Below are 12,920 nucleotides of genomic sequence, written 5' to 3' on the forward strand. Positions count from 1 at the left end.
TAAGGATTCTATTCATCATATCTAATTAGAAAACTAATAATTCACCTGCTGGCTATTATTTGCTAGAAGGAAAGCTGCTTTATTTAATGCCAGAATTAATCTTAAAGAATTTTCAAGTGTTTTATAAAGTTATTAGTAAACTTTATATACTCAAATTTTATTTACTCATTTTATCAAGATGATTCCAAAATTTCACCTCTAAACACTGATTCCTATTCAGGTATCTGTAGCTTCTGGTCTTGGAAAGTTATTACTGAAAATCATTGCAGTTTCAACCCCATTTGCGCTTAATAAAATAGAAGCTGAACTTAATGGAGGGAGGGAAGAAAGACAGTGGATTCATAAAAAATATCAGAGTGTTCATGAATTCTTTAACAATAAACTTTAAAAAATATTGTACTGTCTTTTTGGAACAGATGCAAGAAAAAGAAATTAACTTCATTTTCCCTGAAATCATGACTAGTTTTTTAATACTGTTCTAGCTTACCTTATTTGGAAGGAAATACAAATGATCAATAAATATGCGAATAAAACATATTGTCAAAAATGTTAAGTACCCACAGTTGTTAGGAAGAAATGGGGCCTTGCATACATTACTGGTGGTAGTAGAGAATGCTACAGATTTTCCCATTGATCAGCTTGATAATATGTCACAAAAGCCTTAAAAGAAATTCATACCATTTGACCCAGCAATTCCATTCTAGGAATTTATCCAAGGAATTATTCATGGATGTGTGCAATAATATAGCTAAAAGGAGACTCATAACAGCATTGAGTACAATAACTCCAATATAATAACAAACTAAATATTGAACAATAAATAACTGGTTTAAATGAATTATAGTACACTAATAAAATAGAGGATTATGCTATCATTAAAAAGGGCATGGTTGAAATTATTTTTAAAATTTAAGTCAGATCCTATGATCAAACACCTCCAATGACTTTCTAACCCACTTGGAAAAAAACCTAAGATCTTGATTGTGGCTTATAAGGCCTCGTGTAACCTGGTTCCTGGCTCTTTCCAATGCACTGTGATCCACTCTCCTTCCTCTTTCAATTCTACTTGCTCTTATTCAAGCAAATTAAATGGCTCCAGTTTTCAGACCACTTGCTGTCTCCTTTAGTCTGGAGCATTTGTGGCCTGCATCTTCACATCCCCTGAAACAACTTATCACTCTGTTTTTTCTCTTTATTATATTAATCACTACTTGACTTATTATACAACTACATTTGTCTGTCTTCCTCTCCTATAATGTAAGTTCTGTGAGAACAAGGACTTTGTTTCATATTCAGCTGCACTTGCAGTACCGGGTTTAAAGTAAGTATTCAGGAAATACAATGTATGAATCTGTTGAATGAATGACATGGAAAAATGATGATAACATCTTAAATGAAAAAGGAGATACACAACAATATGTGAAGTATGATTTCACTATCAATAAGAAAGATGTAAAGCAAAATTAAAATTGCCAGTGGCTTTTTCAGTAATTTTATTTTGTAAAGTTTCTGCAACAAGTATTATCTGTATTATACTGAGAAAAAAAGTATTTGTGTATATATATTTAAGCAATAAATAGTAACCTACCAGTCCATTTAAGTTCTTTATGTTGTTCCTTCCTAATGACAATATCCTCAAGTTTTCTGTAGTGGAGAGAAAGCAATTTTTTGTTTATGAGAATCATATCACACAAATGTAAATCTAGTATATCGTAATAAAGCCTTCATGAATTTTATATACCAAATATCTTTATATAATGAGTAAGAAAGGATATGTCAATAAAACTTGGTAATCAAGTAAGAAATAAATTGACATATCATCTAAAGTAAACACTAAAAGTATAATTACATCATGCCATTAAGGAGTCCTGGTATGATGCTATGGGTTAACGCACTGGATGGCAAATTCAGTTTGAACCACAAGGTTGGTGGTTCAAGCTCACCAGCCACTCCTCAGAAACCCTATGCAGGTTACTATGGGTCAGAAACAACCCATCGGCACTTAACAATATTAAAGAAAGAAATGGTTAGCTATTTGGAATTGTTGTTGTCATTAAGTGCCATTAAGTTGGTTCCAGTTCATAACTACCCTGTAGAGTGTTTTTAAGGCTATAAATCTTTGCAGGAGCAGAAAGCATCTTTTTCCTGTGGAGCAGCTGATGGACTTGAACTGCTGACCTTGTGACTTGCATTCCAGTGCTTATTCTACAGAGCTACCACACTCCCCATATACTGTTGTTAAGAGCCACCAAGTCAGTTCCAACTCATAGCAACCAGATATAGGGTTTCCAAAAGGTACAGCTGATGGGTTTGAGCCACTAAACTTTTGGTCAGCAGTCCAGTGCTTATCCTATAGCATCACATCAGGATAGGCATTGAATTGCTAACCACAATGTTGGTGGTTCAATCCCACTGGAAACTCTATATGGGTCTCTATGAGTCAGAATCAACCTGAAGGCAGTGAGGACAGCAAGTAACCACCAACCTTGTGGTTGTGCTTATCATACAGCACCACCAGGGTTCCTTCACACACACACACACATACACATATATGTGTATACACACACATGTGTGTGTGTGTATATATATATGTATATATATATATATATAGTTGCTATTGTAAAGTGCTGTCAAGTCAGTTCCAACTCATAGCAACCTTGTACAAGGTTTCTGAGGAGCAGCTGGTGGGTTTGAAATGCCAACTGTGTGGTCCAAAGTCCAATGCTGATCCAAAGCATCACACCAGGAGTCCATATGTGTGTGTATATCTGTATCTCTCTATATATAAACACACATAGAGATACAGATAGATACACACACACACACACATATAGTTGGGGGTTTTGTATATATAGTTTTTAGAAACAAGCAAACAAACCCACTACTGTTGAGTCGATTTCAATTCCTAGCAACCCTGTGGGATAGGCTAGAACTGCTTCATAGGGTTTCTAAGGCCATAAATCTTTATGGAAGTAGACTGCCTCATGTTTCTCCCAGCTGTTTGGAATGTTGTTGTTAAGTACTGTCAAGTCAGTTCCAACTCATAGGAACCATACATCGGGTTTCCAAGGAGCAGCTGATGGGATTGAACTGGCGACCTTGTGGTTCCTAGTCCAGTGCTGAGTTATTTGGAATGTTGTTGTTAAGTGCCATCAAGTTGGTTCCAACACATACTGACACTGTCAAGGGTTTCTGAGGAGCAGCTGGTGAGCTTGAACCACCAACCTTATGGTTCAAACAGAACTTAAATTGATGGCTAATAAAAATATTTTATTAGCCATCAATTTAATAAAAACACTTTTATTAACCAACCATTTAAGTGTATCCACTCCTGGTGTGGCGCCATAGGATAAGCACTGGACTTCAAGGTTGGTCTGAACCACAGGTTCTGCAGTTCAAGCTCACCAGCCTCACCTTAGAAACCCTATACAGGGTTGCTAGGAGTCAGAACTTAACAACAATAACAACCAAAGTACTGTAGGGATAAAATAAAAGTAAAGATTTTAACTTTAAATTTGGGACTATGACTATTTCAAATTATACCACAGTATGAGTGCAATCATATTACTCTAGTATTTGAAAAGTCTTTTGTCTTCAATTTTTAAAATAACTAGATTGTAAGTTATTTTAAATTAAAATTTGTTTTGAAATTCCTATTTGTATCATTTGCAAATATTTGTATTTATATGGTGGTGGTGTGCCATGGAGTCAGTTCCGACTCATAGCAATACGGCATACAATTTCCAGGGCTGTAAACGTGTACTGCCATAGATTACTTCTGGAAGAATTAAAAAACGTAGAAACAGTGGTGGCCGTTAGGGAGAAACTGAGAGTCTGTTATTAAAGGAAAACTTAGTTTTCATTGTAATTCCTTTTCATTTCAATGAAACCATGTGCAAGTATTATTTTTCTAAAAAAAAAAAAAGATTTCCAATATAACATAGAAAACCTCATTTCTGTCTCAAGAAACTATTTTGATTACTTTTGTATACGTCATACATTTAGTTTTTAGAATTTAAACCTTGTAACTACACTATCCATTATTGTAGTCACTAGCCACATGTAGCTATTTATATTTAAATTAGTTAAAGTTCAATTACAATGGTAAATTCAGTTCCTCCATGCTAGCCACATTCCAAAGCACATTACATGTGTTCTCTCAATGCAGAAAGCCCCACTAACAGCAATGCTACAGAACATCTATAATCTAGGGATTCAGGACAGATACAACGTCACTGGCCTCCAATCCCAACGCTCTAGGGAAGTAACTTCATTTCTTTGAAATTCATGTAAAATGGGTAGTAATAATGTCTATTTTAGAGGGCTATCAGGATTAAACGGGATAATTATTTAAAACAGTCAGTATAATACCTGATCCATGGTAAGTACACAATCAATGATGTGTATGCGTGTGTTGGTGTATGGAGTGGCACTATAGGATCAGCAATGGACCATGAGTCTGCAGTTCAAACCTACTAGATGCTCCTTGGAAACCCTACACAGGGTTTCTATGACTCGGAACTGACCCAACAGCACTGAATAACAACACACTTTGGCCTTAATTTATTTAATTTAATAAATTATTTCAAATTCTCTAGAGAAATATTGATCTTTCAAATAAAATACCTTAATTCATGCAAAATGGTTTAACTACTTAATTCATGACAACTTAATTATTTCATGAAAAATGGTTTAAATATTGAAACAAGACCTTATAGAACTATAAATTAATAAATGTAAAAAAAATCATATAATCAATTATTATTTAAAGTTTACTATGGAAACATTACCATTTTCTTTTTTTCTATTCATGCAGAATAAAAAGCTTATTCAAAAATTCATTCATTTAACACATACTAAGCATCTATTATTATATGCTAAGAACAGTGATAAACAGTGAACAGTGTAGATAAAAATTTCTGCTCTTAGGGAACTAATATTTTGGGAACAATGAATGAACAAAAGAAATAAAGTTAGATATGAATTATATAGTTGTTGGTGTTGTTAGGTACCCTTGAGTCAGTCCCACCTCATAATGACCCTATGTACAACAGAGCAAAACACTGCACACTCCTGAGCCATTCTCATAATTGTGTTTGTGTTGCAGTCAGTGAATCAGTCCGTCTTGGTGATGATCTTCCTTTCACACTGACCCACTGCTTTACCAAGTCTGATATCTTTTTCCAGGGATCAGTCCCTCCTGAGAACATGTCCAAAGTATGTGAGTTGAAGTGTTGCCAGCCTCGCTTTTAAGCATTCTAGCTCCGCTTTTTTAATTACCCTTATATAAGTATATAATGTTTACGTGTAATTGATATATGCATTTATATGAATTAGTATACTAAGTTTTGTATTCAAATGTATTACTGTGGAAATTAATATATTTTTTTAATGCTTGAAAAGCATGATCTAAGAGGGGAAATGATGGGAGCTGAAGTTGCTGAGAATGGAAAAGCCAACAAATTATTTGAGAGCTTCTTCAAAGAGAAGCTAACAGAATTTAGTGACGAATGTGGATGTAGGACTTCAAAGGCTGGAGGGAGGATGGTGAGCTGAATAATGGTCCTCCAAAAGACTGGTGTTTCTGTTGTTGTTAAGTGTCTTCCAGTCAGGACTTAAGAATGTTACCTTATATGGCAAAAAAAAGTACTATGTAGATGTTATGAAGGATCTTAAAATGGGAATGGGAAGATTATCCTGGATTCTCGAGATGGGCCCTAAGCGCCATTATTGTATCTTTAGAAAAGGAAGGCAGGGGAGCATGGTGACTCTGTAGGATAAACACTGGACTGCTCATCACAAGGTTGGCAGTTTGAGCTTATCAGCTGCTCCAAGGGATAAAGAGGAGGCTTTCTGCTCCAGCAAAGACTAATAGCCTCAGAAACCCTACTCAGGATCATTATGAATCGGAATTGACTTGACAGCTCTTAATAGCAAGAGGAAGGCAGAGGGAGATGTGACACAGGCAGAAAAGGAGAACGGAATGTGATCACAGAAGCAGAGACTGGAGTACTGTGGCCACGAGTCAAAGAATATAGATAGTCACCAAAAACTGGAAGAAGCAAGGAATAGATTCTCCCCTACAGGGAGTATGCTTCTACCAACACCTTGATTTTGGCCCAATTTAACTAATTCTGGACTTCTGGTCTCCAGAACTATGAGAAAATAAATTTGATGTTTTAAATCACCAAGTTTGTAGTAATTTGTTCCAGCAGCCTTAGGAATCCTTGGGCAGTTAGAGGCCGTGACAATTGAGAGAATGCTGGTATCACCAACAAAGGACCACAGCAAGAAGAGGGATGGTGAGGAATTCTATTTTGACCAGAACAAGTTTGAAAATATACTCAAAAGACAAATCTAAACAAGGAAATGAGAAAACAGATTTTCTATTCAACACGTCTCAATTCTAACTCTATAAAGTTTTAAAATGTTCAGGTCTCATGTTATTTCTAATTTTCTTTGGCTAATAAAATTCAAGACATATGGCTTATATATTCTCTCTATTATTTTACAATTACTGGGCTAAAACAGGTGCCAGCTTCTGGAATTACTTAGTATCTCTGGAATGTTTATTCCAATAACTAGAAAATCCAAGAACCATCTGTTAAACTGTGTATCACTTACTTAAGCCATTCAGGTTGGCAATTTTCTCAATGCAGTTTGTAGACAGAGAAAGCTTCCTTAAAAAGAACAAGAAAAACTTGAATTATTAACAAAGAAAACAATTTCAGTGGTTCATCAGAAATTACTTCTAAGTACTCAAAGAAAACATCACTGAAATCATGTTTCTTTTTTTTATACTGAGCATCTTTTCTTCCCCTCAGTCATGGCATTTACTCCTTATTTTAAGTCTTAATATGTATATATTTTTTCTGATTACAAACATTAATTACAAAGTAAAGTGAATTAAAGACACATGCTTATTATATAAATTTCACAAAAACCTTTTTGAGGGGAATTTGGTATTATTTATTAAAATCTTTAATGCATGTATTTTTTTTGACTCAAAAATTCACTTCTAGGAGTAGATATTACTAAAATACAGATGACAAAAGATATAGGAGCTAGGTTTGCTATGCTACTGTAAAACCAAAAAACTGAAGAAAACCTAAACATCTAGCAATTAAGAAAGTGATAAAACAAAACTTGCCATATAACAAAATAATATGTTGCCATTAAGACAAATGAGATTGGGCTATAAATACAGTTTGGGGAATCTATATCAGTTTGTAAAAGTCTAGCTGAACAATACATTTTATATGATCCTTTTTTGTAAAACAACAAAACAAAAACAAAAGGACTATGAATGTGTGGAAATTTACATTTTTCCCAGTATTAAATCATTCAGAAATTTTTACAATAAGAAATCATGGTAATCCTACTCACCCCATACCTCCTCCAAGAGAAAATTACTTTTAATAGGTCATACATTTTTCTATACATATTTTAATTATACAAAACCAAAAACTTAAAGGGCACATAATTAAACAATCTTAATATTCTTTTATTGGTCAAAAGATGTAATATCTTAGTAAATGTCATGTAAAAGTAAAATAAAGGATAACTTTTATTGAGCATTTAATGTAAGCCCAGTACTCTTCTAGGAACTTTACATACATTAACTTTAAATGATCACAGCAGTCCTATAAAGTAAGTGAGGAAACTGCAGCTCACTGATGTTAAGTAATTGATTGCCCAATACTATACAGCCAGAAAGTATTAAGGTCAGAATTAAAACCTAGGTGGTAAGCCTGACTCCAGGAGACCTGGCTAATGCACTAGACTGCAAGGTTGGTTTGTGCCATAAGGCTAGCAGTTCAAGCTTACCAGCCGCTCCTCAAAAACCATATACAGGGTTATTATGAATCGGAACCGACTTGATGACACTTAACAAGAAGTCTGACTCCAGAGCCTATGATCTTACCTTCTGTCATTGAACGTGAAGAATAATTATTTTTTTTCTGCTTGAAACAGCAAAAGCAACTACTATACTTTGTAAATTACTGGTCAATTCCATATATTTTCTACTCATTCATTAGAACTACCATTGAAAAATCTGGAAACATGACTGGGAGATAATTCTTTAATATTTGTTTAAATCGTTGTTGTTGTGTGTCATAGAGTCAGTTCTGAGTCACAGCACAACCCATGTGACAAAGTAGAACGGCCCCACAAAAGAGACTGTTATAAAAAATATGAACAGGTTGATGTTTTCTAGGCAGTTTCCACGGTACTTTGGTATGCGGTACAAAGCCTTTTCAAATGTTTACCTTTGAGATTGCTCTATGATTTAAAAGGTATTTGAGCAATTTAAAATCATACTAGAACTCAAAAAAGTATCCTGAGTTTGACTTTTATGTTCCCAAGGAACAAGCTTATATAATAACTAAATAGTTTTGCTTTTCCCTTTACTCCCAAAGATTTAATAGTCTAAAAATAGGTTCACCAATATGTATCTGAGAATCACCCAAGGAGCTTATTATAAATAGTGGTTTTGGGGTTTCAATGACAGACAGTCTGTATCTATAAATTCGCGGTGGGGACAATCTCCTGCATAAGGTGATTGTTACCCATGTAATCGGGAAAAGACAGGGTGAAGGAGTCTGAATACCAGTCAGAAAGCAATCCTACAATCTGGTCAAAAGACAATGCAATCTGAAAGCAAAGTGAAGGTGGTGGTTGTTGTTAAGTGCCGTTGAGTTGGTTCCGACTCTGTATAGTACAGTATTTCTGAGGCTGTAAATCTTTGCTGGAGCAGGAAGTCTCATTTTTCTCCAAAGGAGCAGCTGGTGAGCTCGAACTGCTGACCTTGCAGTTGCAGTATAGTACTAATCAACAGAGTCACTGTGCTCCCCAAAGTGATGGTGTCCTGGTAGAATTCCCTCAAATCAGTCACAGCCTCCTACTAAACACTGCGCAGCATATTTAAAAAATACATTTAAATGAATTAAGATGATATGATACTTAAAGTTATGGGAAAACAGGATTATAAAATAAGTATAATTTGCACCTAATTCAAACATTAAAAAAAACTATTCTAATTAGTATTAATTGGTTTTTATAAGGAATACAATTTAAGTAGTTGTTGATTATTTTTCTTTGTCCTTCATATGTTTTCTAAATGTGTTACAAGCAGTCCTGGTGGCACAATCAGTTAAGTGCTGAGCTGCTAACTGAAAGGTCTGTGATTTGAACTCAGAGATAAAAGTCAGGGTGAATCTATTCCTGTAAAGATGACAAGTTAAGAAAATCCTATGGGATAGCTCTATTCTATCACATTGAGTTGCTATGAGCTGGAATCAACTAGATGGCACTGAACATCAACAAATGTATTACAGTGTATTTTTATAATTTGAAAATGTTATTTTTAAGGGTATCCTTGTTGTTGTTGTTGTTGTTAGGTGCCATCGAGTCAGTAATGACTCATAGCGACCTTATGCACAGCGAGTGAAACATTGCCCAATCCTAGGCCAACCTTACTACTGTTGCCACACTTGAGTCCATCGATGCTGCCACTTGGCCAATCCATCATTGGGGGTCTTCCTCTTTTTCTCTGACCCTCCACCTTACCAAACATGATATCCTTCTCCAGTGACTGGTCCCTCCTGACAATATGTCTGAAGCATGAAAGACGAAGTTTGGCCATCTTGGCCTCCAAGGAGCACTCTGGCTGTACTTCTTCCAAAATGGATCTATTGGTTCTTTTGGCAGCCCATGGCACTTTCAATATTCTCCTCCAATATCGTAACTCAAAAGCATCAATTCTTCTATGGTCTTCCTTATTCACTGTCCAGCTTTTGCATGCATATGAGGTTATTGAAAATACCATGGCTTGGGTCAGGCGCACCTTAGTCCTCAAGCTGACATCTTTGCTCTTCAACACTTTTAAAAGGTCTTGTGCAGCAGATTTGCCTAAGGCAATATGTCATTTGATTTCTTGACTGCTGCTTCCACGAGTGTTGATAGTTGATCCAAGAAGAATGAAGTCCTTGACACTTCAATCTTTTCTCCATTGATAAGAATGTTGTTTATTGGTCCAGTGGTGAGGATTTTTGTTTTCTTGACATTGAGATGCAATCCATACTGAAGGCTGTGCTCTTTGATCTTTATCAGTAAATGTTTTAAGTCCTTTTCACTTTCAGCAAGCAAGGTTGTATCATCTGAATATCGCAGGTTGTTAATGAGTCTTCCTCCAATCCTGATGCCACAATTTTCTTCATATAACCCAGCTTCTCAGATTATTTGCTCAGCATACAGGCTGAATAAGTATGGTGAAAGAATACAACCCTGGCACACACCTTGCTTAATTTTAAAACATTCAGTGTTCCCATGTTCTGTTCAAACAACTGCCTCTTGGTCTAGGGACAGATTTCTCATGAGCACAATTAAGTGTTCCGGAATACTCATACTTCACAATGTTGTCCATAGCTTGTCATGATCCACACAATCAAAAGCCTTTGCATAGTCAATAAAGTACAGGGAAACACTTTCTGATATTCTCTGCTTTCATCCAAGATCCATCCGACATCAGCAATGATATCCCTTGTTCCACGGCCTCCTCTGAATCCAGCTCGAACCTCTGGACGTTTTCTGTCAATGTATGATTGCAGCCGTTTCTGTATTACCTTTAGTAAAACTTTACTTGCATGGGATATCAAAGATATTATTGCCCGATGATTTCCGTATTCCATTGGGTCACCTCTCTTTGGAATGGGCACAAATACGGATCTCTTCCAATCAGTCGGCCAGATAGTTGTCTTCCAAATTTCTTGGCAGAGATGAGTGAGTGCCTCCTGTGCTGCCTCACTTTTTTGAGAGATTTCAATTTTTATTCCAGCAATTCCTGGTGCTTGGGTACCTAGTAAGTAGGTAGAGTACTGCCTTTGGTAGATGATTTTACAAGAAAAAGCAACCGATTTTATTATCAAGTAACGGTTTTATTATGCTATATAATTTTTCCCAAGAGACCAGGAAATTTCTATTTTCTAGGCAGATACTCAAAATGCATAAAAACTGTACTGAAAAAATTCTACTATTCAGCAGTACTCTATTACTAATCCCATAAACCATAAATTATTTCATTTTTGTCTTTCTTTTATTAAAGGATAATTACATTAGCAAATAAAAAATAAATGACGATCACAGGAAAAAAACATATTTTTCAAGTTCATGTCTTCAGGATAGGAAGGGAAATCTAATAGCAATATTAAAAGGAAGAAAAGACACAAGAAAGCTTACTCGCAATTAGTAAGCATGGACAAAGAGGCATCCATCTTCTCTATAGGGGGAATCTGGGCATAAAGCTTTATCTCTTTGGATTCAGATGGCTTCTGACTGGCTTTTTCTTCCTATGATAAAAAATAAAAATTGAAAGTTATGATCCCTGATTGTAATATGGAACCAAAAGAGCCAGAATTTCCTAAGGTGTTTCAATGTTTATTTCTAAATTATTATTAGAATTTAATAACTGAATTCTTTACCATTCTTTCAATGAAAATAGCTACTTGCTGTCCTTGTTAACCAGGCCTACATGGCTAAATCAGATAATTCATTGTTATGTCCTGCCAAATGCAAAGGAGGAGGAAAGAAAACAGCATTTACTTCTGTATATAATCAATTAATAAACAAAATTTATCCATCAACTACTAACTAAAACTAAAATAAAATCATTATTTCCCTAGGAAGAATTCCTGGTTCCCAATAAATTTCAGACTCAGACTGTAAGACCAAATGCTAGAAAACAAAATATCAAAAATTTTGGAAGACCTCTTTAAAATTCAACTGAGGTGAAAGCTATTTGGCCTACCTGCTGGGGTGCTGCGGGTTAATGTGCTGGACTGCAAAGTCGGTTTGAACTGCAAGGTCAGTGGTCCAAGTTCACCAGCTGCTCCTCAGTAACTCAAATCTCACTACGGGTCTGAACCAACCCGACAGCACTCAACAACAACAACCACAAAACCTTACTATTGCACTGTGGGTTAATGCACTAGACTGCAAAGGGGCTTTGAACTGCAAGATCGGCGGTTCAAGTTCACCAGCTGTTCCTCGACATAGGGTCGCGATGGGTTGGGACCAACTCAACGGTACTTAGCAACAACTTGTGACTAATAAGGCCTGGTGGTATAGTGGTTAAGTGCATAAAAATTGTATAATTGTATAAAATGATATAATTTGTATAAAAATTGGTTCAAACCCACCACACACCCCACAGGGAAAGCAGCGGCAGTCTGTTTATGTAAAACTTGACTGTCTTTGAAACCCTATAGGCAATTCTGCTCGGTCCTAGAGGGTTCACTATCAATTGGAATAGACTCAACAGAAGCAGCTTTGAGTTTGGTAACCTACTACTACATTGTGCTTTAGAGTTTCACTTTCATACTAAGAACACAATTTAATTATCAATCCATTCTGTTTAATATTACTTTCCAAGTGCCTTTATCACTATTAGCTCTATCTGTCCAACAAAATTGAAACCTCCTCAACATTTTCTTTGTTTCCTACTTTTTAAAGAAATATTCAATCAGCATATATTGATAACAGAAAATACATAATGAAAAAGTAGATATCTAATCCATATCACTGAACATTTATTTTAGCATCGGACCTCGGTAGGTTAGGGGCAGGATTACTAACACCTAAAAAGCTAAAAACCAAACCAGTAGCAGCTGAGTCAATTCTGACTCAATGGTTTTCAATGGCAGTGATTTTTCAGAAATAGTATGTTGTTGTTGATGTTGTTTGCCAGCAACTCATAGCAACCTTGCATAGGGTTTCTGAGGAGCAGCTGGTGAGCCAGAACCACCAACCTTGCTGTTCAAACCAACCCTGCAGTCCAGTGCTTATCCTATGGCGCCACACCAGGACTCCATCAGTAGTAGTATGACAGGACTTTATACAAGGTATCCGAGTGAATTTGAACT

At 35.8% G+C, this 12,920-nt stretch overlaps 1 protein-coding gene across 1 annotated transcript in view; it reads right to left on the reverse strand.

Annotated features, from left to right (window-relative positions):
• The window catches only part of DNAL1 (dynein, axonemal, light chain 1), a 47,451-nt gene that overhangs the window by 22,372 nt on the left and 12,159 nt on the right, over window positions 1–12,920 (reverse strand). The window contains exons 3-5 of the mRNA XM_006865543.1: window positions 11,239–11,348; window positions 6,625–6,680; window positions 1,589–1,644 (exon numbers count right to left, since the gene is read on the reverse strand). Of these exons, the coding sequence (XP_006865605.1) occupies window positions 1,589–1,644; window positions 6,625–6,680; window positions 11,239–11,348 (222 nt within the window). The remainder of the gene's footprint in view (window positions 1–1,588; window positions 1,645–6,624; window positions 6,681–11,238; window positions 11,349–12,920) is intronic.

The sequence above is a fragment of the Chrysochloris asiatica genome, unplaced genomic scaffold, assembly GCF_000296735.1.
Source record: "Chrysochloris asiatica unplaced genomic scaffold, ChrAsi1.0 scaffold00079, whole genome shotgun sequence".
NCBI classification, from domain to species: domain Eukaryota; kingdom Metazoa; phylum Chordata; class Mammalia; order Afrosoricida; family Chrysochloridae; genus Chrysochloris; species Chrysochloris asiatica.